This window comes from Bufo bufo, chromosome 3, assembly GCF_905171765.1.
Source record: "Bufo bufo chromosome 3, aBufBuf1.1, whole genome shotgun sequence".
NCBI lineage: Eukaryota > Metazoa > Chordata > Amphibia > Anura > Bufonidae > Bufo > Bufo bufo.
Window position 1 is genome coordinate 85,610,925 of NC_053391.1, and position 27,254 is coordinate 85,638,178.

The 27,254-nt window shown below is 46.2% G+C and overlaps 1 protein-coding gene across 1 annotated transcript in view; it reads right to left on the reverse strand.

Annotated features, from left to right (window-relative positions):
- Positions 1-27,254, reverse strand: part of GABRR3 (gamma-aminobutyric acid type A receptor subunit rho3) — a 78,022-nt gene that overhangs the window by 25,203 nt on the left and 25,565 nt on the right. The window contains exon 5 of the mRNA XM_040421777.1: positions 11,116-11,198. Within this exon, the coding sequence (XP_040277711.1) occupies positions 11,116-11,198 (83 nt within the window). The remainder of the gene's footprint in view (positions 1-11,115; positions 11,199-27,254) is intronic.

Here is a 27,254-nt window from a genome sequence, read left to right on the forward strand (position 1 = left end):
GGGACCGGTACGGTCCACCCAAGGGTTCACCCCTAGGCCCATGGGGCCAATACCTATTAGGGGCCCCTTTACTCTGCAGCTGCCTCCTAACACTGTTATGTGGGCCCATCCTCCTGTAGAGGACTACTACAGGCCGTACTTGCCAGCAGAGCCAAGTGGTTATGATATGCCACTGTGAATCAGCCTGCTAGGCCTTTGCTTTAGTTCACCGAAGAAGTATGGTGTTAACCCTTTCAGGACAGGAGTCCTACGTTTTCCTGGTCCTTTGTTGCGGCTGCCAGTTCATCCACGGCTCAGTGGTAGGTGTTGGCCACTGAAGTAATAAAGCCAACAAAGCCACGTTTGTTTCCAGGATCTCCTGCCTGCTTTTGCTACCCCCACGCCAAGTTGTGCCTGTTCCTTAGTTGCACCTTTTACCCTTCACCCCCTTTTCAGGTTGATCAGGGGTATTACAGCACTTGTCTTTGCTGTCGTTTTATTGTGCAACTTGATATTAAGGAACCGTGCCCGGAGACAGACTCAAAAGGACCTGAGCCTCTGAGATTTTTGCTCTTTTTAAAGGAAATGTGCCCAGAGATGGACTCCACCGCATGAGAGCCTCTGTGATTTAATAGGAAAATAACCTGGGTACGGACTCATGTTTGTTCTTTGAGCCTCCAAGAACTTTTATACTGTTTTATCTATTGTGCTGTTCTATTATGGACTTATTCATTGTCATGGACTATCCTGGTTATAATGTTACGCTGTGCCAGGTCAGCGCCCCAGTTCCATTCACTATCCTGAGGAGAAGAGAACGACGCCCCTTGTCATCACCCTTCACCTTTGCCAATTGGACCTGATATGAATGTAAATGCAGATGAATTACATGTATGTATGCCTGCATGTCTCTTTTTTCTGTTTCAGGTAGAGATTCCAGTTGGGCGAGCCCTGATGGAGTACGAGGCCGTACTCAGCTTAAAGCAGTGGGGTATGTAGTGTACGGGGACTGTAATGCCCGTCACTGCAAAGGTGTCACTTGGTGTGCTGTCGTCCCTCCTTAGTTATGGAGAAGTTGGTATATGTCATCTTTATAGATTGTCATGTAGTGTAATGTTATGTATTTCCCTGTTGCTGTGAAACTTGCGTGTACAGGCCTGCTAGGGGTGTCATTCCAGCTTCTAGTCACTAGAGGGAGCTAGGGAGCCCTAGTTTATATAAGGCCCAGACAGGGAAAGGAAAGTCAGTCTAGTCTAAGTGTCTGTCTAAAGCTGCAGCCTGTAGTCTGAAGCTGGAGCTTAGACTATGTCAGAGACAAGTCCAGGCCTGAAGCCTGCGGACCAGGAGAGGGTATTGCAGTCCCTGTAACCGGGTTCCGAATCCAAGGAGAAGGTTCCCCTCCTGAATATATATCTATATGCAGAAGCAGGAAGATCACCGTTCAGAAGTTTCTAGAGTCTGAGGAAGCTGAGGGAGAGACAGAGGCATGTCAAGGAAAGCAAGAGGTACTCAAGATAACAGAGGAGGTACTTTATAAAGCTAAAACCAAGGATATACGCCAGAGTTAAGGTATTGGGCCTTGGAGAAGATTTGCTATGTTCCAGGATCAGTCAGAGATAGAGTGCAAGCTCCTGTACTGCAAGTCCTGTGTGTTTAACACTCTGTAGTCACCTTGCTCAATCTGTATTGCCTGCATCAACCGTATTGAAAAATCGACTGTATGCAAAGGAACTGCGCTTCCGTTACTGTCTCTATGAAAACTACTAAAGTTGGAGTTTTGTTTTAACATCATGGTGTTCCTCATTTATTCCTGCTATCAGCAAACGGCGTGCCACAGTTTAATTGGCACTGGCGTCACGAACATTTTCCTACCATCACCTGCCTATGCAGAGAGTCAGCCGTCTCAGGTTAGTGTCATTGCACTACTACACCCAGAAACTCTATTACACACAACTTGAGTACGCTGCAAATTGACCTCACAATGATGAAAAAATGATAAATGATAAAAAAAAATCCTGTTCACATCTGCATCAGGATTTCCATTTTTGTTTGTTCTGTCATTGAGAAAAATAAAACAGAAAATGTCGGATATTGGTGTCCCATTATCTCTCACATGTTGGACATCAATGGCACCAGATGGACCCCACTGACTATAATGGGGTCCACTATCATGATAGCTGTCATTTTACAGGGACAAATAGCACAGCGTCTTTTTGGTAATGTCTGTGACAAAGTTGCCTAGCTGAGCTTCCAACCCAGATGTGAACTGAACTAGCCCACCTTAGCATCAGTTTGAATCCCATAAAATGATAAGGATCTGTCAATTACAAGGGATTTCTGGGAGTATAGAAGTGATGACTTCTTCTCAGGATAGGTCATCAATATCTGATTGGTGGGGTCTGACTCTGGGCACCCCGGCCGATCAGCTGTTTGGAGAGGCTACGGTGCTGCTGTGAGCACTGTGGCCTTCTAGCAGCTTACCAAGCACAGCGCCATACATTGTATAGTGGCTTTGCTTGGTATTGCAGCTCAGCCCCATTCACTTGAATAGGACAAACTGTGCCCAGACCATGTGACATAACATCACTGGCCTAGGGAGAGGCCGTGGCACTCATTGGCCTATTCAAAGTGCTGATTAGCAGGAGTTTCGGGAGTCGGATCCCCACTGATCAAGGTATTGATGACCTATCCTGGGAATTGGATATCAATATTCTACTAGCAGAAAACCCCTTTAACCTAAACATGTAATGTAAACATGTCCCAAATAAATCCTGGGGCAGATTTATCACAACTGTTGTACAGGAAAACTGGCGTAGTTGCCAATAGCAACCAATCAAATTTCTCCTTTCATTTTCCAAAGTAGTTCTAAAAAATGAAATGTTGATTCTGATTGGTTGCTATGGGCAACTAAGCCATTCTTGATAAATCTCCCCCCCCCCCTGTCTATAGATCCCCCAATTCTTTAGTAGGCTGGGTTCGCATCTCTTTTTTGTATTACCTTTAACCCGTTCCCAACCGCCTAACACATATAGACAGCGGTTGGGTATTTAAATATGGCACCCGCAGGGCTGCCGAGTCTCTGCAGCTTTAAACAGCAGGCACCCAGGGCTAATGTATGCAATCGACGATAACGTCAATCGCACATATTTAGCCCCTCAGATTGCGTTAAACCCCTCGGCAGGGCTCCATAGGAACATAGTGAAATTCTCATATAAAATCTTTATAGTTACCTAGGGGACCTATTGTAAAGTATAAAAAAAAAAAAAAAAAAAAAGGAAAAAAGTTTTTAAAAGTATCAAAAAAAAAAAAATATATATATATATAAAATTTCAGATCAACCCCTTTCCCCAAAAGTAAAATAAAAAAAAAAGCTCTAATAAAAAAAAGGATTATGAGGATCAGAATATGGAGATCCAGAGAAAAAAATTGTTTCCTCCAAAGTTTAGATTTAAAAAAAAAAAAATTAAAATGCAAGAATACACATATGATATAGTTGTAATCGTACTGGAGGATGAAAGTAACGGTCAGTTTTACCGCATAGGACACGCTCTAAAAACAAAATGAACAAAATTGCAGCGGAATTGTGTTTTTTTTTTTTATAATTCCACCCTGTTTGGAATTTTTTTCCCCACTTCCCACTACATTATATGCAACCGTAAATAATGCCTTTAGAAAGTACAACTTGTCCTGCAAAAAACAAGCCCTTATACTGCTATTTGAATTTAAATTAAAAAAGTTATGGCTTTGGGAAGGTGGGAAGTAAAAAATGAAAATGAAAAAACTGAAAATCGCCCAGTCATGAAGAGGTTAATGTATACCAAAAAAGTACAGTGGCAACCTTCACCATATTGTTCCATTATAAAAAAAAAAATGTGTTTTTTTTTTTTACTAGACTCTGCAGGATTGAAAAGAGTGGCGTGCTACGCTTATGTATCCTTTTTTTCCCCAATGTATACCTTAGGCCTCTTTCACACGACTGTATGGCTTTTTCAGTGTTTTGCGGTCCGTTTTTCACAGATCCGTTATTCCGTTTCCGTTTCTGTTCCATTTTTCCATATGGCATATACAGTATACAGTAATTACATAGAAAAAATTGGGCTGGACATAACATTTTCAATAGTTGGTTCCGCAAAAACGTATGTGTTCAGTTTTTTTTTTGCGGACCCATTGACTTGAATGGAGCTACGGAATGTGATTTGCGGGCAATAATAGGACATGTTTTATTTTTCAACGGAACGGAAATACGGAAACGGAATGCATACGCAGTACATTCCGTTTTTTTTTTTCGGAACCATTGATTGACTCCTCAGCCATATTCACACTAGTTGTTTTAGTTTTTTAAGCAGCTTTATTTTCAGTAGAAATGAAGATGTTTTTCCAGCTCAGCGCCTGCTTAGATTTAACCCTGTGTATTCTAGACAGATTACATGAGAGCCATGATTTAATGTGCTCAGTGTGTATAAATAGAAGCACGGTTATTATTAAATGGGCCGCATTAATCCCAGATGACTGGGGGAAATGAGCCTTTCCCAGTTAGAGCAAAACACAGGTCACTACTGGGGTTTTACATTTCCTATACTTTTTCATAAACACCTACGTCCTTCTGTATAACCAACATCTGAACAGCTTCAGAGATTTACAGGCTTCAGTGTAAAAAGACTGTATGATACGTGATATGCTCAGTTTTGAATGTCTGATGGATGCACACTGTAACAGATCTCCTGGCACCCCGACTGGGTACCTCCGTTGATGGATGCTCCTAGTGCTTCCCAAGGACCCCATGCACTCCACTTGACACCTTAAGCACTGCCGACCCCACGAACCGCCGCAGCTTGGTTAGGATCTCACAGTCTTCTACCCACCCTGGACCTACGACAAGGCTTCCAGGTTCAAGTGGGTGAACCTCTCTTCCTTCAGAGTGCGATGCAGGAACAGGAACAGCTCTTACAAGAGCTAGGGATTATAAGCCCCCCAAAAAACAACTCATAGATGTCCAAAAAATAAAAAATGGAGACAGCACGTCCAAAAGGCGGAATTTTATTCCAGATGCAACGTTTCGGCTTAGTGACAGCCTTTGTCAAGTCTCCTCTCTCTGTGACACGGGCTGCCGCTGGGAAGAGAGACCGGTTGTCTCTTCTCCCTTTATAATACACTGCCGTCGGGGATCTGGGCCGGCTTCCCAGCATCCCTGCAGGGCTGGTAGAGAGACCTCGGTCCCATCTCCACCTGCCGACTGTGGGTCCTCCCATAGTGCCTGGTATGCCTCATCCGGCCAGGTCTCCTGCCGTATCAGAGTCTCACGCTCTGACACCCACCCCTTCAGGGGCTGTTCTCCCAGTAGAGGCATTCGCAGCTCCCATCGCATCCGCAACCTCTGCTCCTCACTGGAGAGACTCTCGCCCTGCCTACGCTGCACATCCTCCAGGGCCTCGTGTCATACGCCTTTCCAGACTGCATCCCTGTAATCCGGGTGATCCTCCTCTTCATCATGGAATGCTGTCCAAGAACTAGCTGATTCCATGCTGCTGTAGCCAGGGGCGCTGTACGGGGACAAGCGTTGCCCTCAATTTTGTAAAAACGAATGGTGTCTCCTCGCTGCTTCTCCTCGCACTAGGACACCATCCCACTGCTGCCACCTAGTGCTTCCTGAGGACCCCATGCACTCCACTTGATACCGTAAGCACTGCCGACCCCACGAACTGCCGCAGCTTGGTTGGGATCTCGCCGTCTTCTACCCACCCTGGACCAACGACAAGGCTTCTAGGTTCCAGTGCGTGAACTTCTCTTCCTTCAGAGAGCAATGCAGGAACAGGAACAGCTCTTACAAGAGCTAGGGATTATACTCGGGAGAGTATAATGATTATAGCAATCCCCAGAGTGTAGTTCTCCAATCCCCCAAACATGAGCCCAGACTTCATGAAGGGTAGAACAGGACACTTTAATGGGGCAACATGTCAGCTTTTTATGCAGGTCTTCCAGCAAGGGACACACCCATGGGGGACATTGTGGAAGACAGACAGTTTCTTACATAAACCAATTACATGCAGTTATAGGCAGAAAACACACACATGTGATGTGTGGGGATCTCCATAGTTCTGGGTCTATAGTCCTCAGGAAGGAGGCTAGCCCTCAGGCCTCTCCAGCAGCCCCAGTGACGGTTCAGTCCGTCACACACACGTCAGGGATCCCCCAACCCAATGGATGAAGAAGGCGATGGATGCCATAAATATCTAAGTTGGTAATACCCATGTAAGGGCGGGATCTCATTAGTGCTAGGAATTCCGTTATAGTGTTCCGTTATTGCCCCTAGACGTGTATAAGGACAGAGCAAAACAGACGGCTTCCATTTTGCATCCCATTATAAAATTCAGTTATATTCCATTATAACTCTGTCATAACGGAACACTATAATGGAATTCCTATCGCTGGTGAGAACCCGCCCTAAGCCAAATTACTTTGTCACGAAGCGCATTTCTTTGAGTAGTGGGTGCAATGATGGGGAAAGGCGATGGTGCCGACCTCCGTCATAGAACCCCTCAGATGCCGCATTCTTTGCTGATTGTGGCATCTGAGATGACCATTGAGGGCTGTCAGTAGTTAGGCCTCATGCACACAACTGTATGTATTTTGTGGTCCACAAAAAACAGATCCGCAAAAAATGCGAATGACGTCCGTGTGCATTCCGTATTTTGATGAACGGAACAGCTGGCCTCTAATAGAACAGTCCTATCCTTGTCCGTAATGCGGACAATAATAGGATATGTTCTATTTTTTTTGCGGAACGGAAATACGGACATAAGGAAACGGAATGCACACTGATTAACTTCCATTTTTTGGGGTGGACCCATTGAAATGAATTGTTCTGTATATGGTCTGCAAAAAAAACGGAACGTACACGGAAAGAAAATACATATGTGTGCTTGAGGCCTTAATCTGTTAAAACAATTTTTTAAATACACACCTCCTCCATTTACTCGCGAAGAGTCCACTTCGGCCATGTTGATTGAAGATTCATCGCAAAATATCGGGTAGTGCGTGATGAAGTATGATGTGGTGACATCATATGTCACTGCAAACAAGATTTTGCCCAGGATCTTCAATCAAGATGGCTTCAGTGGACTCTTTGCACGCAAATGGATGAGGAGAGTATGAATTTTTTTTCTTTACCACCATTTTAGGGAAAATTGATTCGTAACCACAAAGCAGGGCCGGTACAAGGCAGGGGCCGAAGGAGCGGGTGCCCTGGGCGCTACCATTTGCGGACAGGAGGGGGGCGCATGTGAAGTGCCAGCCACGGCCCCCCCTACATCATGCTGTGCCCCCCCATGTGCCCCCCCAACTAAAATGCCCCCCCCCCCCCCCCCCCAAGTGAGCAGCCGCCGCCGGGCACAGGGAGATGAGCGCTTCCATTGCGCTCATCTCCATTGTAAACTGTCTGTGCCAGCGGAGGTGCAGGGGAGGGAGAGGCGTGTCCCTTCCCTTTCCTCTGATAGGCTGCAGGCAGGCACCGAAGTGGAGGAGAGGCCCCGCCCCCTAATTACTCCTGTTTACCTTTCTAAAGCTAAAGGACCTTTGATGATGTCATCACAGGTCCTGTAAGGGAACTGCACAGTGTAAAGTGTAGTTCCCAGGTTAGAACAGTGCATCTGCCAGGACCTGTGATGACATCATCTTCAACATCACAGGTCCTGCAGAATCTAGCAAAGGAACTGCACCAAAAATGGTGTAGTTCCTAGGTTTCAAAGGTACATCTGCCAGGACCTGTGATGACATCATCACAGGTCCTTCAACCCCTAACAGCAAGTATTAAAAGTTCACAAGCAGCTCTGTATTGATCCATACAGACTGGAATGGAGAGGTAAGAGGAGGTCCTCCACTTTTCATCATTTACCCCCCCCCCCCCTCCATGCCCTGTTTTTACTCATTGCTCACTCATGTATACTACTTCAGACAGTTACCACTACCTCATGTACCTCACAGTGACTATAATGCATAACTGACCACATATTTCTATAAACACTGCATCTACAGTATTATACCTTCTATGTGTCACATCAATACACTGCTCTGTATATATATATATATATATATATATATATATATATATATACACACACATACATGCACACACACTGCATATATTACACAGTATTATACATGCAATATGTACAGATATATAGTATATACCGCAGTGCACTGATATGTGAGGTATGAGGTATAATAGATGCTGTGTGTACAGATATCAGTACACTTCTGTATATACTATATATGTGAGGTACGAGGTATAATAGATGCAGTGTGTACAGATATATAGTATATACAGCAGTGTACTGATATGTGAGGTACGAGGTGTCAATACACTGCTGTATTTACTATATACCTGTACACACTGCATCTATTATACCGCGTACCTCACATAACTGTACACTGCTGTATATAATATACATCTGCATCTATTATACCTCTTTTGTGTGCCAGGGCTGTTTTGTAATCCCATTCCGGCCCTGATGGCATAAATTATAAAACGCAGCAGCAAGAATAGTTCATGGAACAAAGGGAGGGGCTATAAAAGGGGAATGGGGGCCCAATTTAGATTCCTGCTATGGGGCCCAGTGATTTTTATGTACGCCCCTGGCTGCAGGCACTAGGCCGGCAGCCTATCAGAGGCCGGCGCAATGACGTCATCGTGCCGCCTGAGCCTTACATTACAGCGTGGGACACAGGAAGAGGCTGCATCGCATCGCTGACACTTAGGTAAGTATAAGTGTTTTTTTTTTGTTTTTTTTTACAATAGTGTTACTGGCACATTGGGGGGGCTTATTACAAAACTGGCACATGATGATGGGGGGGACTTTATACTGGCACATGATGATGGGGGGGAACTTTATAGTGTCTGTGACTTTCAAAGTCCCACAGTCCTTTGTTCTATTGCTTTAAGTATATTCTTGTTTTGAAACAACATTGATTCTTTAAGTCAATCACACTTCTGTGAAATCAAACTGTCCACTTAGGAAGCAACACTGAGTGACAATCAATTTCACATGCTGTTGTGCAAATGGGATAGACAACAGGTGGAAATTATAGGCAATTAGCAAGACACCCCCAATAAAGGAGTGGTTCTGCAGGTGGTGACCAAAGACCACTTCTCAGTTCCTATGCTTCCTGGCTGATGTTTTGGTCACTTTTGAATGCTGGCAGTGCTTTCACTCTAGTGGTAGCATGAGACGGAGTCTACAACCCACACAAGTGGCTCAGGTAGTGCAGCTTATCCAGGATGGCACATCAATGCGAGCTGTGGCAAGAAGGTTTGCTGTGTCTGTCAGCGTAGTGTCCAGAGCATGGAGGCGCTACCAGGAGACAGGCCAGTACATCAGGAGATGTGGAGGAGGCCGTAGGAGGGCAACAACCCAGCAGCAGGACCGCTACCTCCGCCTTTGTGCAAGGAGGAACAGGAGGAGCACTGCCAGAGCCCTGCAAAATGACCTCCAGCAGGCCACAAATGTGCATGTGTCTGCTCAAATGGTCAGAAACAGACTCCATGAGGGTGATATGAGGGCCCGACGTCCACAGGTGGGGGTTGTGCTTACAGCCCAACACCGTGCAGGACGTTTGGCATTTGCCAGAGAACACAAAGATTGGCAAATTCGCCACTGGCGCCCTGTGCTCTTCACAGATGAAAGCAGGTTCACACTGAGCACATGTGACAGACGTGACAGAGTCTGGAGACGCCGTGGAGAACGTTCTGCTGCCTGCAACATCCTCCAGCATGACCGGTTTGGCATTGGGTCAGATCCTCAGACCCCTTGTGAGACCATATGCTGATGCGGTTGGCCCTGGGTTCCTCCTAATGCAAGACAATGCTAGACCTCATGTGGCTGGAGTGTGTCAGCAGTTCCTGCAAGACGAAGGCATTGATGCTATGGACTGGCCCGCCCGTTCCCCAGACCTGAATCCAATTGAGCACATCTGGGACATCATGTCTCGCTCTATCCATCTGGGACATCATGTTGCACCACAGACTGTCCAGGAGTTGGCAGATGCTTTAGTCCAGGTCTGGGAGGAGATCCCTCAGGAGACCGTCCGCCACCTCATCAGGAGCATGCACAGGCGTTGTAGGGAGGTCATACAGGCACGTGGAGGCCACACACACTACTGAGCCTCATTTTGACTTGTTTTAAGGACATTACATCAAAGTTGGATCAACCTGTAGTGTGTTTTTCCACTTTAATTTTGAGTGTGACTCCAAATCCAGACCTCCATGGGTTGAAAAATTTGATTTCCGTTTTTTCATTTTTGTGTGATTTTGTTGTCAGCACATTCAACTATGTAAAGAACAAAGTATTTCAGAAGAATATTTAATTAATTCAGATCTAGGATGTGTTATTTTTGTGTTCCCTTTATTTTTTTGAGCAGTGTACATTTGCTGTAACTGCTCGGTATCTTGAAGTAATAAAATATGTTACTAAAATGCGCTGAAAAGCCCAAGCACAAACAGTAGATAAATTGAAGAAACTGGTTTTTATAAAAAAAAAAAAGGTGGGGGCAATTGCTTAGTGTTTGCAGCAAAATGTATTCTGTTGATGCTGAAGGCTGGCCAAAAAGACACCTTGCCAGCAGCTGAAACTATGAAACCCAGAACTCGCTCTCTATGCTTTCCTTCATAAAACTCCAAATCTACCTAATTATATCACTATACTCTCCCTATACTCTCCTTATCACACCTAGATTGTTAGCTTGTGTCTGCAATTGCTTTTTAGCAGATACAGCCAAAACGCATGCTTTCAGATCACAAGCTGCACACAGAACGGTGTTTCTCGTCCTGAGCAGAAGGACCCGCCAAAATCTAGGATGTGTTATTTTTGTGTTCCCTATATTTTTTTGAGCAGTGTAGTATAATAGATGGCACGTGATGGGGGGATGTCTGTTACAGATTTTGCACTAGGGCCCAGGAGCTCTGTTATAAAGGTTCATTTAAATAGTAACATGTACCGTACCCCTTCCTCCCCCCCCCCCCCCCCCCGAAAAAAAAATGGTGACATGGATTCTTGAAATATAGAAACTAATTGGTTACCATATTAAATATGTAATGTATTTAGTCCACATGGTACATAGGCACACAGACAAACTGAACCTACTTACAGCTTTCCAGTTCCAAAGAACAGTTCTGGGTGTCCAGGGGAAATCTGCTGAAATCCATGAAGCACATTGCAGATACAGTTATCCTGTAATATTAGAGAGAACAGAGCTGTTACATAATACAGGACTGATTGTTTCACTAAGGGTTGTATTTAATGGCAGCATTTTATTATTTCACGATTAGATCACTTCTATCTGTCTATCTATCCATCCATATACAATTTGCATAAAACATAGAGTAATATTGTAAATAAATCACATTAAATTGTAACATTGTAAATTGTTACTCAATCCTGCGTTTTGCCTCGATTCTTTAATTCAGAGCAGTATTCACAATTCATAATGGAAACAGTCAACAAGCTTGTTGACCAACACACATCTTGCTGTGCTCCTATAATGCAATCGAAGCAAAACAGATCCGTTATAATAATACAACCACATGCATCAGTCAATCATGTATTATCTGTAACATAACCAAGACGGATCCGTCATGAACTCCATTGAAAGTCAATGGGAGACGAATCCGTTTTCTATTGTGCCAGATTGTGTCAGAGAAAACTGATCCGTCCCCATTGTGTGTCAGAACGGATCCATTTGGCTCAGTTTCGTCAAGCGGACAGCAAAACGCTGCAGGCTGCGTTTTGGTGTCCGCCTCCAGAGCGGAATGGAGACTGATCGGACGCAAACTGATACATTCTGGGCGGATCCTTTTCCATTCAGAATGCATTAGGGCAAAACTGATCCATTTTGGACCGCTTGTGAGAGCCCTGAACGGATCTCACAAACGGAAACCTAAACGCCAGTGTGAAAGTAGTCTTAGATAAATACAATCCACTAGATTACCAGAACCCAAGGGTGTGCACCATAGAGGCAGAATATGCTGCTATGGAGCTCTTGGAAAGAAGGGCGCAGCCTTGGTAGGTGTCACGAGGGTGTCTAGAACCACGCCTGACTCCGTTATACCCGGGGTCAGGAAGTCACAGCGGTTGGCTGCGCGCTCTATGTAAGATAGGGCTGTTTCCTTATGGTAGCTTTCTGGGTTTGCTTTGCAAACCCTTTTGGCTCACTCAGGGATCCGTAGCTCCTTCTCCTCAGCTGTTCCTTGTCTAGCACTCCCAACCTCCTTATATTCCCCTCTCACACTTCTCTGGTTGCCAGATATAGAGCTTCCTGCCTGGACTTCTATTCTGACCCTCTGGAGCTGTGTTGCTGCGTTCTCTGGTAGTTGGTCCAGAACGTTACCCTCCGGATCCCTGTTGGACCTTTGTGGTCTGCTGTGGTCGCCCACCTGGGTGTATGTGTTTGTCTGTATTGTCTGTCCTCTCCCTGGTGTTTCCCTCTTAGTGTCAGTGGTGCGGACTAGCGATCCCACCGGCCCATTCACTATCTAGGGCTCATATTAGGGAAAGCCAGGGTTTAGGCACGTGATCGCCGCACGGGTGAGGAACCCGTCTAGGGACGTCAGGGCAGTCAGGTGCCAGCCGCAAGGTGAGTCAGGGGTCACCACCTTTCCCTCTCCCTTGGGCAGGGCTTTCCCTTTTATCCTCCCTGTGCGTGACGTCGGTCATTACATTATCTCTGGCCCTTATTTTGTGTAGGTAAAAAAAAAAATTTTTTTTTTTACCTACTTAGAATCCAGTATGGATCCAATTGCTGCTCTGTCCAAAACAATTTCATGGCCTGTCTTTGGAGGTGGCAGGATTGAAGGCGTCGGTCCTCCAGCAACAGCAGCAATTACAACTGACCGCAAGCCCAGCGGTTGCTACTGGTAACCAGGTTGTTGCGGAACCCAAGGTCCCTCTCCCTGACAGATTTTCTGGGGGAAGGGACAAGTTTTTGACTTTCCGTGAGGCCTGTAAATGATATTTTAAACTGCGCCCTTACTCCTCTGGTAATGAAGAACAGCGGGTGGGGGTTGTTATTTCCCTGCTGCAGGGGGACCCGCAGTCCTGGGCGTTCTCTTTACCCACTGATTCCCAGGCTCTTCGGTCAGTAGATGAGTTTTTCGGGGCCTTGGGTCTCATATATGACGACCCTGACCGAGTCGCACTGGCTGAATCAAAATTACGGAGACTCCTACAAGGAGAGCGGCCGGTAGAGGAGTATTGCTCTGAATTCCGTAGGTGGGCTACGGATACCCAATGGAACGACCCGGCTCTCAGGAGTCAGTTCTGCTCTGGGTTATCCGAAAGGGTTAAGGATGCGCTTGCATTATATGAGACCCCCTTTTCCATTGATGCGGTTATGTCCCTTTCTATCCGAATAGATAGACGCCTTAGGGACAGGTTGAAAAAACCGGAGCAATTGGTAACCCCTCCCAAGCAGCAGTTAGTCTGTACAGACTTAGACGAGCCTATGCAGCTAGGAGGAACTACTCGTCAGGTCCGTCCTCCTGAGGCTCGCCGTAGGCGTGGGGTTTGTTTTTTTTGTGGGGAGAGGGGTCATTTCATTAATGTCTGTCCTTCTTTCCTCAGAAACAAAAGACCGTCGGAAAACTACTAACCCCAGGCTGTGTGGAGAATGTCAGCCGGGGGGTATATGTTTCCTCCATACGTACATCGCAATTTGTGTTGCCAGCGGTTATTGTTTTTGGTGTTAAGACGGAGACTATTTCTTTCTTTCTAGACAGTGGAGCAGGGGTAAATTTGATAGATGCCCATTTTGCCCGCACTATGGGTTTGTCTCTCTGTACGCTACAGAGACCTATTCCCATATTCGCTATTGATTCTGCTCCTCTGTCTCAGAGAAACCTCACCCACATTGTTCATAATTTACACCTTCGGGTAGGGGACCACCATAACGAGATGCTTTCAGGTTATGTTCAGGAGGGGCTTCCCACTCCGGTAGTGCTGGGTCTTCCCTGGTTGGTAGCGCACAATCCAGTGGGGGATTGGCAGGCCAGGGAGATATCGGAGTGGAGTGAGCATTGCAGAGAAAATTGCTTAAATAGCAATTGCTTAGTCGCCTCCATAACTACCCTACCTACATTTATTTCGGATTTTGAGGACGTTTTTTCTGAAAAGGGTTGTCAGAAGTTACCACCTCACCGTCCTCATGATTGCCCGGTTAACCTTATTCCCGGCGCAAAATTACCCAAGACCAGGTTATATAATCTTTCGGGTCCAGAGAGACAAGCCATGAAAGATTATATCTCCGAGAGCTTGGCTAAGGGACACATCAGACCCTCTTCTTCACCCGTGGCTGCAGGGTTTTTCTTCGTTAAAAAGAAAGATGGGGGCCTGCGTCCTTGCCTAGATTTTCGCGAATTAAATCGGATAACCATCCGAGACCCATACCCTCTTCCTCTCATTCCTGACCTGTTTAACCAGATTGCGGGTGCTAGGTGGCTCTCCAAACTTGATCTTAGGGGGGCCTACAATCTGATTCGTATTAAGGAGGGGGATGAGTGGAAGACAGCTTTTAACACCCCTGAGGGGCATTATGAAAATCTAGTTATGCCTTTCGGTCTGACCAATGCTCCTGCCGTCTTTCAACATTTCGTTAATGACATTTTTAGTCATCTAAATCGGCAGGTTTATGGTAATATACCTAGATGATATTTTAATTTATTCGTCGGATCTGAAAACACATGAGGTGCATGTCAGACAGGTACTGCAGGTCCTGCGGACGAATAAATTATATGCTAAAATTGAAAAATGTGTCTTCGCCGTTCAGGAGATACAATTCCTAGGTAATTTTTTATCTGCTTCAGGTTTCCGTATGGATCCTAGGAAGGTCCAGGCAATTTTAGGATGGGATCTTCCTGAGAACCTCAAAGCACTGCAACGGTTCTTGGGCTTCGCGAATTTCTATAGGAAATTCATAAAAAATTATTCAGTTATTGTAAAACCCCTTACTGACATGACTAAGAAGGGGATTGATTTTTTAAAATGGTCTGACGCCGCTAAAGTTGCTTTTTCCTCTCTAAAAGAGAGGTTTACCTCGGCACCTGTACTAGTCCAACCTGATGTCTCTCAGCCTTTTATTGTTGAAGTCGATGCGTCAGAGGTGGGAGTGGGGGCGGTGCTGTCTCAGGGTCCGTCTCCTGGCAAATGGCGTCCTTGTGCTTTCTTTTCTAAAAAACTATCTGCAGCAGAAAAGAACTATGATATTGGCAATAGGGAACTATTAGCTATTAAACTAGCGTTTGAAGAATGGCGTCACTTTTTAGAGGGGGCAGTCCACCCCGTCACTGTGATTACGGACCACAAAAATCTTCTGTACCTCGAATCAGCTAAGCGTCTCACCCCTAGACAAGCTAGGTGGTCGCTATTTTTTACCAGGTTTAACTTTGTTATTACCTATCGTCCTGGGGCAAAGAATACCAAGGCTGATGCACTATCTCGTTGTTTCCCTGGAGGGGGTAATGTGAGTGATCCGGTACCCATTCTTCAAAGAGGAGTGGTTGTTTCTGCGGTACACTCTGCTCTGGAGGGGAAGGTGTTAGAGGCCCAGGGTGACGCCCCGGTCTCTTGCCCCTCAGAGAAATTGTTTGTACCGTTGAACCTGCGTTTCGAATTATTAAAGGAACATCATAATTCGGCACTTGCTGGGCACCCGGGTAGTAAAGCAACCTTGGAGCTATTGTCTCGTCGTTTTTGGTGGCCAAGGTTGCGTCAGGATGTATTGGATTTTGTGTCTTCTTGTTCTACCTGTGCGCGCGCAAAAGTTTCGCATACACGTCCTGCAGGGTCTCTATTACCACTCGTCATTCCCAATAGACCATGGACACATCTGTCAATGGATTTTATCACTGACTTACCTTTGTCTGCGGGTAAAACAGTTATTTTGGTAGTAGTGGACAGGTTTAGCAAAATGGTACACTTCATTGCGTTACCCACACTACCTAATGCTAAGACTCTTGCTCAGGTATTCGTCAGTGAAATCGTGAAGCTTCACGGGGTCCCTTCCGATGTTGTTTCGGATCGGGGTACCCAGTTTATTTCTAAATTTTGGAAAGCTTTTTGTTCCCGTTTGGGGGTACACTTGTCCTTTTCCTCAGCTTTCCATCCTCAGTCGAATGGAGAGACTGAGCGTACCAACCAAAACCTGGAGACATATCTAAGATGTTTTGTGTCTGAAAACCAAGAGTTGTAGTCATCATATTTACCGTTAGCTGAGTTTGCCATAAATAATCGTCGTCAGGAATCCACTGGCAAGTCACCATTTCTTGGTGCATATGGTTTTCATCCCCAATTCTGTACTTTCAAAGAGGGGGGGTCTTCTGGGGTTCCCGAAGAGGAACGGTTTTCGTCATCTCTTTCATCGGTATGGCAGAAGGTGCAAGCTAACTTGAAAAATATGGGAGGTAAATACAAATGCATGGCTGATAAGAGACGGTCGCCAGGTCCGGACCTAGGAGTGAATGACTGACTATGTGTGGTTATCTACTAGGAATATTAAATTGAAGGTTCCCTCTTGGAAACTGGGTCCTAGGTTTATTGGTCCTTACAAAATTGTAGCCATCATCAACCCCGTGGCTTTTCACCTGGAGCTACCTCAGACTTTTAAAATCCATAACGTCTTTCATAAGTAGTTTCTCAAAAAATATGTTCCACCTCTAGAACCGTCCACGCTGCCACCCCCTCCTGTTGTTGTGGATGGTAATCTAGAGTTTCAGATATCCAAAATTGTTAATTCTCGTCGGGTCCGCCGCTCTCTTCAATATCTTGTGCATTGGAGAGGTTACGGTCCCGAGGAAAGAATGTGGGTTCCTGCGTCTGAGGTAAACGCTGACAGGCTAGTTCGGGCTTTTCATGCCTCTCATCCTGAGAGACCTGGTCCTGAGTGTCCGGAGGCCCCTCGTAGAGAGGGGGGTACTGTCACGAGGGTGTCAAGAACCACTCCGTTATACCCGGGGTCAGGAAGTCGCAGCGGTTGGCTGCACGCTCTATGTAAGATAGGGCTGTTTCCTTATGGTAGCTTTCTGGGTTTGCTTTGCAACCCTTTTTGGCTCACTCAGGGATCCGTAGCTCCTTCTCCTCAGCTGTTCCTTGTCCAGCACTCCCAACCTCCTTATTTTCCCCTCTCACACTTCTCTGGTTGCCAGATATAGAGCTTCCTGCCTGGACTTCTATTCTGACCCTCTGGAGCTGTGTTGCTGCGTTCTCTGGTTGTTGGTCCAGAACGTTACCCTCCGGATCCCTGTTGGACCTTTGTGGTCTGCTGTGGTCGCCCACCTGGGTGTATGTGTTTGTCTGTATTGTCTGTCCTCTCCCTGGTGTTTCCCTCTTAGGGTCAGTGGTGCGGACTAGCGATCCCACCGGCCCGTTCACTATCTAGGGCTCATTTTAGGGAAAGCCAGGGTTTAGGCACGCAATCGCCGCATGGGTGAGGAACCCGTCTAGGGACGTCAGGGCAGTCAGGTGCCAGCCGCAAGGTGAGTCAGGGGTCACCACCTTTCCCTCTCCCTTGGGCAGGGCTTTCCCTTTTCCCACCCTGTGCGTGACGCCGGTCATTACAGTAGGTCCTATGGCCTTTGCTCTTGGGTGGTATAAGATGATGCAAGACTCCTGTCTATAGAGGAACTGCATTGTTAGCATCAAGGGGATGGAAAATTGTCCCAAAAGAAGTGGAGGGAAGGCCCTCCTGTCCTAGCAAAATCCAGCACAATAAAGCAACTTTCACATCTACGGCTCTGTGATCCGGCCACCAGTTCTGGCAGAGAATGCCAGGAATCGGCCAGACACAAATCGCAGCATGCAGTGGTTTCTGTCTGGCTGATTCTCTGATTGTGGCCGGATCTCCGCTGGACTATAATCGGGCTGGTGGGCATTCCGGGTGCATCCAGCAATGCCCGATCCAGAGAACTCCAGCAGGGTGTTCTCTGTTTGAACAGCCTGCTGGAATCCATGCTGCACATTTCAACTGTAAAGGAGTTGTCTCACTTCGCTTGTTCTTGGCTCCCTTGCGGCTCTCAGGACCTCGATTGCTAGCGGCAGGACAAAAATATTAGATGGATGGCACAGCGAGAAGTGCAGGGAGGATGCAACCCCACCCCTTGCTTGTGTGAGCATGCTCTCTAGGCTGCTAGTGTAATAGAATCATTAGCAGCCTCAGGAATCCTAGCAGCTTGTAGTACACTCTGACATCACAGACGAGGTAGCCGCGGTCGGGAGTGACTGTGCATGCGCAAGAATATAAGCTCTCTCGCTACAAGGAAATCCGGCCACCAGGGTTTCTGTGTGCCTGCGTAACCCCTAGAAACGAGCATGCAAGAGGCTGATTGAGAAGGAAAGCATGGTCACAGAGGCAAAACTGAAAATTGAACTACAGGGTGGGCCATTTATATGGATACACCTTAATAAAATGGGAATGGTTGGTGATATTAACTTCCTGTTTGTGACACATTAGTATACGTGAGGGGGGAAACTTTTGAAGATGGGTGGTGACCATGGTGGCCATTTTGAAGTCGGCCATTTTGAATCCAACTTTTGTTTTTCAATAGGAAGAGGGTCATGTGACACATCAAACTAAGGCTACTTTCACACTAGCGTTCGGGTGTCCGCTCGTGCGCACCGCTTGAAGGGTCTCACGAGCGGCCCCGAACGCATCCGTCTGGCCCCAATGCATTCTCAGTGGAGGCGGATCCACTGAGAATGCATCCGCCTGCCAGCGTTCAGCCTCCGCTCCGCTTTGTGAGCGGACACCTGAACGCTGCTTGCAGCGTTCGGGTGTCCGCCTGGCCGTGCGGAGGCGAGCGGATCCGTCCAGACTTATAATGGAAGTCAATGGGGACGGATCCGCTTGAAGATGACACAATATGGCTCAATCTTCAAGCGGATCCGTTCCCCATTGACTTTCAATGTAAAGTCTGAACGGATCCGCTCAGACAACTTTCACACTTAGAAAATTTTCTAAGTTTTAATGCAGACGCATCCGTTCTGAACGGATGCGAACGCCTGCATTATCGGAGCGGATCCGTCTGATGAAACATCAGACGGATCCGCTCCGAACGCTAGTGTGAAAGTAGCCTTATTGGGAATTTCACAAGAAAAACAATGGTGTGCTTGGTTTTAATGTAACTTTATTCTTTCATGAGTTATTTACAAGTTTCTGACAACTTATTAAATGTGTTCAATGTGCTGCCCGGTGTGTTGGATTGTTAAAGCAACCCTCTTCTCCCACTCTTCACACACTGATAGCAACACCGCAGGAGAAATGCTAGCACAGGCTTCCAGTATCCGTAGTTTCAGGTGCTGCACATCTCGTATCTTCACAGCATAGACAATTGCCTTCAGATGACCCCAAAGATAAAAGTCTAAGGGGTCAGATCGGGAGACCTTAGGGGCCATTCAACTGGCTCACGACGACCAATCCACTTTCCAGGAAACTGTTCATCTAGGAATGCTCGGACCTGACACCCATAATGTGGTGGTGCACCATCTTGCTGGAAAAACTCAGGGAACGTGCCAGCTTCAGTGCATAAAGAGGGAAACACATCATCATGTAGCAATTTCGCATATCCAGTGGCCTTGAGGTTTCCATTGATGAAGAATGGCCCCACTATCTTTGTACCCCATATACCACACCATACCATCAATTTTTTTGTTCCAACAGTCTTGGAGGGATCTATCCAATGTGGGTTAGTGTCAGACCAATAGCGGTGGTTTTGTTTGTTAACTTCACCATTCACATAAAAGTTTGCCTCATCACTGAACAAAATCTTCTGCGTAAACTGAGGGTCCTGTTCCAATTTTTGTTTTGCCCATTCTGCAAATTCAGTGCGCCGTTCTGGGTCATCCTCGTTGAGATGCTGCAGTAGCTGGAGTTTGTAAGGGTGCCATTTGTGAGTAGCTAATATCCGCCGAAGGGATGTTCGACTAATGCCACTCTCCAGTGACATGCGGCGAGTGCTACGCTGTGGGCTCTTGCTGAATGAAGCTAGGACAGCCACTGATGTTTCTTCATTAGAGACAGATTTCATGCGTCCACATTTTGGCAAATCCAACACTGAACCAGTTTCACAAAACTTAGCAAGCAGTTTGCTAACTGAACTGTAGCATGGGAGATGGGTGGTCTCGTAGGGTGTCTTGCATTGAAATCTGCTGCAATGACCCGGTTACTGCGTTCACCAGACATCAACACAATTTCTATCCGCTCCTCACGTGTTAACCTCGGCGACATGTCAATGGCTGTAAACAAAGAGAAACTTGTAAATAACTCATGAAAGAATAAAGTTACGTTAAAACCAAGCACACCATTGTTTGTCTTGTGAAATTCCCAATAAGTTTGATGTGTCACATGACCCTCTTCCTATTGAAAAAACAAAAGTTGAATTCAAAATGGCCGACTTCAAAATGGCCGCCATGGTCACCACCCATCTTGAAAAGTTTCCCCCCTCACATATACTAATGTGCCACAATCAGGAAGTTAATATCACCAACCATTCCCATTTTATTAAGGCGTATCCATATAAATGGCCCACCCTGTACATTGCAGAAATGAAAGGACTACAAGGAACTTATTTAAAGTTGATTATTGACGTGAGGCAACCCCTTTAATATGGGCCGTCACTCTTGTAGTTACATTGAAAATGTTGCAAATTGAGCCAATTTAAAAAAAAAAAAAACGGAACGGTCGTGTGCATGAGGCCTTAGTTTGTGACAGAGATCTGTATCTCCGAGGTACCTGTAGTAAGTGGCCCATCTACACAAAAAAAATTCTTCCTCAGTTGGAATAATAAGATTGAGGAATGCACTGCCTGCTTACGCATTTCTTCTTGTGTCCACCCTGTCACACTTATACAGAACACATATCTGTGTATGATACCTTGGGTATACATGACATATAACATAAGATTCTCTTCCTCAGGCTTCATCTTTCTCACCACTGTCATCAGCAGCAAAGCACAAAGTATATCATAAACAGCACCCATAGGCTCCAAACTATCCACCTCCACTTTTGAGGCCAAAACACCCAACATCTGACCTCATTCACACAAGTGTATCAGATCAATATTTAGATGGTCTTGAATGCTAATATTCATAAATATCCATTGACTAAGGCCTCATGCACACGACCGTTGTGTGCATCCGTGGCCGTTGTCCGTTTTTTTTCGCGGACCCATTGACTTTCAATGGGTCAGTGGAAAAATCGGAAAATGCACCGTTTTGCAGCCGCATCCATGATCCGTGTTTCCTGTCCGTCAAAAAAATATGACCTGTCCTATTTTTTTTGACGGACAACGGTTCACGGACCCATTCAAGTCAATGGGTCCGTGAAAGAACACGGATGCACACAAGATTGGCATCCGCGTCCGTGATCCGTGGCCATAGGTTACTTTCATACATACGGATCCGAAGATCCGTCTGCATAAAAGCTTTTTCAGAGATGAGTTTTCACTTCGTGAAAACTCATATCCGACAGTATATTCTAACACAGAGGCGTTCCCATAGTGATGGGGACGCTTCTAGTTAGAATATACTACGAACTGTGTACATGACTGCCCCCTGCTGCCTGGCAGCACCCGATCTCTTACAGGGGGCTGTGATCCGCACAATTAACCCCTCAGGTGCTGCACCTGAGGGGTTAATTGTGCATATCATAGCCCCCTATAAGAGATCAGGGGCTGCCAGGCAGCAGGGGGCAGACCCTCCTCCCTCCCCAGTTTGAATATCATTGGTGGCCAGTGTGCGACCCCCCCCCCGCCCCCCCTCCCTCTATTGTAATATCATTGGTGGCCAGTGTGCGGCCTCCCCCGGCCCCCCCTCCCTCCCTCTATTGTAATATCATTGGTGGCCAGTGTGCGGCCTCCCTCCCTTTATTGTAATATCATTGGTGGCCAGCGTGTGCCCCCCCTCCCTCTATTGTAATATCATTGGTGGCCAGTGTGCGGCCCCCCCTCTATTGTATTAATATCATTGGTGGCCAGTGTGCGGCCTCCCCTCTCCCCCCCCCCCGATCATTGGTGGCAGCGGAGAGTTCCGATCGGAGTCCCAGTTTATTCGCTGGGGCTCCGATCGGTAACCATGGCAACCAGGACGCTACTGCAGGCCTGGTTGCCATGGTTGCTTAGCAATATTACAATATTAGAAGCATCATACTTACCTGCTGCGCTGTCTGTGACCGGCCGGGAGCTCCTCCTACTGGTAAGTGACAGATCATTAGGCAATGCGCCGCACCGACCTGTCACTTACCAGTAGGAGGAGCTCCTGGCCGGTCACAGACAGCGCAGCAGGTAAGTATGATGCTTCTAATATTGTAATATTGCTAAGTAACCATGGCAACCAGGCCTGCAGTAGCGTCCTGGTTGCCATGGTTACTGATCGGAGCCCCAGCGATTAAACTGGGACTCCGATCGGAACTCTCTGCTGCCACCAATGATCGGGCAGGGGGGGCCGCACACTGGCCACCAATGATATTACAATAGAGGGAGGGGGAGGGGCCGATGGAGGCCGCACACTGGCCACCAATGATATTACAATAAAGGGAGGGAGGGGGGGGGGGCGACGGAGGATGCACACTGGCGGCACCTGAAGGGTTAATTGTGCTGATCACAGCCCCCTGTAAAAGATCGGATGCTGCCAGGCACTATGGGAACGCCTCTGTGTTAGAATATACTGTCGGATCTGAGTTTCACGATGTAACTCAAATCCGATGGTATATTCTAACATAGAGGCGTTCCCATGGTGATGGGGACGCTTCAAGTTAAAATATACCATCGGATTGGAGAAAACTCCGATCCTATGGTATATTAACTCCTGACTTTACATTGAAAGTCAATGGGGGACGGATCAGTTTGAAATGGCACCATATTGTGTCAACGTCAAACGGATCCGTCCCCATTGACTTGCATTGTAATTCAGGACGGATCCGTTTGGCTCCGCACGGCCAGGAGGACAAGAAAACGACTTTTTTTTCATGTCCGTGGATCCTCCAAAAATCAAGGAAGACCCACGGACGAAAAAACGGTCACGGATCACGGACCAACGGAACCCCGTTTTGCGGACCGTGAAAAAAATACGGTCGTGTGCATGAGGCCTAAGGGCGCTTTTACACAGGCCGAGCATTGGGACAATGATCATGACAAGCAATTCTGAATACTAATCCCTGTGTAGATTCTGCCAATCACCCCACGACCATTGGGTGACCTGAAAGCTATCATTTGTAAGCAGCACACAGCCCCCCAAGCAATGAATCTGTATGGGGATGAATGATCACAGTAGCAAACAATCCCCATATGGAGGTGGACGATCGCTGCATGTAATTGCAACTCTCCTGCGGTTCAATGGTCGGAGCAGTGTAAAGGGCTTTACACCAGAATCAGACTAAGCCACAGGGGATCCAGTACTGATTTTAGTTGCCATTAGGGTCTATTATATTTTAGGCCAAAAAACTAATCTTAGTCCTGACTGATGATATGGTCTGCGTGACCAACAGCAGAAAAGTTTATTTCACCAGTCAGACCCCAAACTTAAAGGGGTTCTCTAGGACTAAAACAAGATGGCTGCTTTCTTTCAAAAACAGCACCACACTTGTCTACTGGTTGTGTCTGACATCACAGCTCAGTCCTTTTCACTTCAATTGAGATGAGCTGTAATACCAAACACAACCCATGGACAGGTTTCACAGTGTAGTTCACTGTGTAACTCGTTGCCGTGTCTGCATCACTGTGTAGTTCCTAACACTGCTTGCTGTGTAGGCCGTCTGCCTGTGCGCTGTGTACTGGCTGCATGCGATCTTCTGTGTCTGAACGTGGGCCTGTGTATGTGGATACTCTTCTATGTTCTGTGTGTGAACTGTGGCCTGTGAATGTGTGTACTCCTCATGTCCAGTGTAGTTCCTAACACTGCTTGCTGTGTAGGCCGTCTGCCTGTGCTCTGTGTACTGGCTGCATGCGATCTTCTGTGTCTGAATGTGGGCCTGTGTATGTGGATACTCTTCTATGTTCTGTGTGTGAACTGTGGCCTGTGAATGTGTGTACTCCTCATGTCTGCATCACAGTGTAGTTCCTGACACTGTTGCCGTGCAGGCTGGCTGCATGTGCTCTCGCGTACTGGCTGCAGGCTGTCTCCTGTAAATGCTGATTGCTTGGGGCTGTGTGCTGGCTGTCGCCCTCTGTGTGTGAATGTGGGCCTGTGAATGTGGATACTCTCTGTGTGTGGATCACAGGACAGTTTGCGGTTTATAGGGGGATTCACATCAGCGTCTCCCTTTCCGTTATAGCATTCTATTTAAATGTGATTAAAACAGAAAATAACGAAATTGCTATAACGGAAAGCCAAAGGGAACACTTTTTAAAAGGCATTCCGATTTAATCCTTATCAGGTGGTGCATGTTGGCTGTCGCCTTCTGTGTGTGAACTGTGTCCCGTGTATCAGTGTATTCCCTGTGACTAGTTTTTCTGTATTAGGCCTCATGCACACGACCGTATGTATTTTGCGGTCCGCAAAAAACGGATCCGCACAAAATACGGATGACGTCCGTGTGCATTCAATATTTTGCGGAAAGGAACAGCTGGCCCCTAATAGAACCGTACTATCCTTTTCTGTAATGCGGTCAATAATAGGACATGTTCTACTTTTTTGTGGAATGGACATACGGAAACAGAATGCACACGGAGTACCTTCCATTTTTTTGTGGACCCATTGGAATGAATGGTTCCGCAAAAAAAAACGGAACGGACATGGAAAGAAAATATGTTTGTGTGCATGAGGCCTTACTTATTTGTTCTGTAGGGTTAGGCTACGGCTACAATAAATCACGTGACAAAAAGGGTACAACTATACTGCGACATTCATGTTGCACCAATGTCATGCGACACTTATTGTAATGATAGTCTACGATGTTGCACATTGCAAAGTGCTGCGACGCGACAGTCGTACAAAAATCTAACTTGGATGGAGTCGCAGTCACAGCATGTCGCAGTGCAATACCATAGACCATCATTACAAAATAAGTCGTGCGACATGTGCCCGTGTAGCCCAAGCCTTAATGTTTCCCATAGGCCTCATGCACACGACAGTGTTTTTTCACTGTCAGTGATTTGGCTTCAGTTTTTTTTCACAGCTCCATAGAAATGAATGGGACCTCCGCTAAACTGTGAAAAATGACGGAACGGACGCGGATGCACACAACGGTCGTGTGCATGAGGCCTAAGTTTGTGTCTAATTATCAGGTGGTCAACTGCCTTAATGTCTGGGCTACAATGTGACTTTTGTAGCGCAACTGTAGCATGAATTAATCGATGTCTGACTGGGAATGCCATGCATCAGTTCCTCATGGGTTCCGGTGTCATGTCTGAGCAGCTCTGTCTGTAACCGCAATGCATCCGTTCCGCATGGGGTCCAGGCATCTGCCTGTTCCATGTCTGTGATCTCGTTTGTGTTCCAGCATATGTCTTGTGTCTGAACAGTGTCCTGCGTTTCTGGTTTTGTCTGGGTTCCTGTTTTGTATGTACCTGGACCGCTGGTGCTCTCAGCAGCAGCTTTTACTTTGCAGGTGTCGGCCAAGTGCATTAGGTCCATCCCAAGAGGTAGCAACATGGTGAACTGATGCAAATTAATCTAAATTACATATACATTATTACATACGTATTTGGAGCAACTAATGATATACTAAGCACATTTACACCAGCTCAAGGCTGTGCACCAGTATTTTGTGCAAAAACATTATTTATCACAGTTATATAGGGTGTCCTCTTCTAGCGCTGCACGAACCCTTTAACTGACCTCAAAACGGGATATAAACCCGCACAGTGCACTTGTACTAATATATGTACCATATATACATCCAATATATATTATCCTCAGATTACCCAGTAGGTCCATGAGCCCTGCTATTATAATCCAGCAAAATCTCACATTGGTATAGCTCCTACAAAGACATCTTACTAAATTAAACGCCATATCCTTACTGGAAGACACACCAGATGTCCAATATTTATTTCTCTGCCATTCCCACTTGATTTATTCCAACTAATGAGCACAGACATTTCCCAGTAATAACTGGCGTGCTGCTGAGACATCATATGTATCCCTGTCCTTGCCACGTTCTTAGAATCAGGTCACTGGGATGTGAGTTCGTCATAATCAAATGTGTGAGCATGATGGGGGTTTTCATCCACTAGTGATCAGAGGTACTAGAACTAAATATCATCTCTATGAAAATGACATTGTATAATAGAATGTGTATGCATACACCATATATATGTTAATTAAGAGATTTAGGCTACTTTCACATTAGCACGAGCAGAGGCTGGCAGGCTGCTCCGGCAGGGGAACAGCCTGCCGGATCCGTATTAACGCTAGCCCATGTGTGATGCCAGAAGTCTACTCCGGCCCCATTCACTATAATGATTAAAGCATTATAGTGAATGGGGCCTGAGCGGACTTCCAGTGGCACACATGGGCTAGCGTTAATACGGATCCGGCAGGCTGTTCCCCTGCCGGAGCAGCCTGCCAGCCTCTGCTCATGCTAATGTGAAAGTAGCCTTAACGAGAACCTGCCACCATGATAATGCAATTTGCAGGAGGAGCTGACCGGATTGATATATTGTTTTGTACATATTATTTTATTCACTTCAGGCCTCATTCACACGACCATGTTTTCATCCGCGTCCGTGATCCGTGTCCGTTTTTTTCCTATCATTTTCAAGGCAAACTTGACTTAGATTTTTTTTTTACTTTTCTTGTCTGGTGATCCTCCAAAAATCAAGGAAGACACAAGGAAACAAAAACGGAAGCGGATCACGGAACAACGGAACCCCGTTTTGCGGACTGTGAAAAAATACTGTCGTGTGCATGAGGCCTTAGTAGAATGTCTATGGCCAGTAACTTGGTAAGTTTCTTTCATACATCAGGGGGGACCTGATTCCTCATTACGTCTTGGGATTAGGTATTTTACCTTAAGACCGAACAACGTTCCATTATTGTACATAACCTATGGAAACGTAATTACACAGATACCTGCGCAGAACAGCCGGAGTATGGATAGTATTGTATATTCATGCGTCGTATCACCTCTCCGTGTATGTTCAACCTTTCTATGTTCCATGAAGTGATCTTATGTATTACCAATTTATATGTTATATGTTTTTGATCCGCTACTTGACTGTATACCACAATTGCCCTACATGATAAAATCACCATGTATGAACTTTTAATTTTGAATTTCAATTTTCTGTTACTGTCACTGTCTCT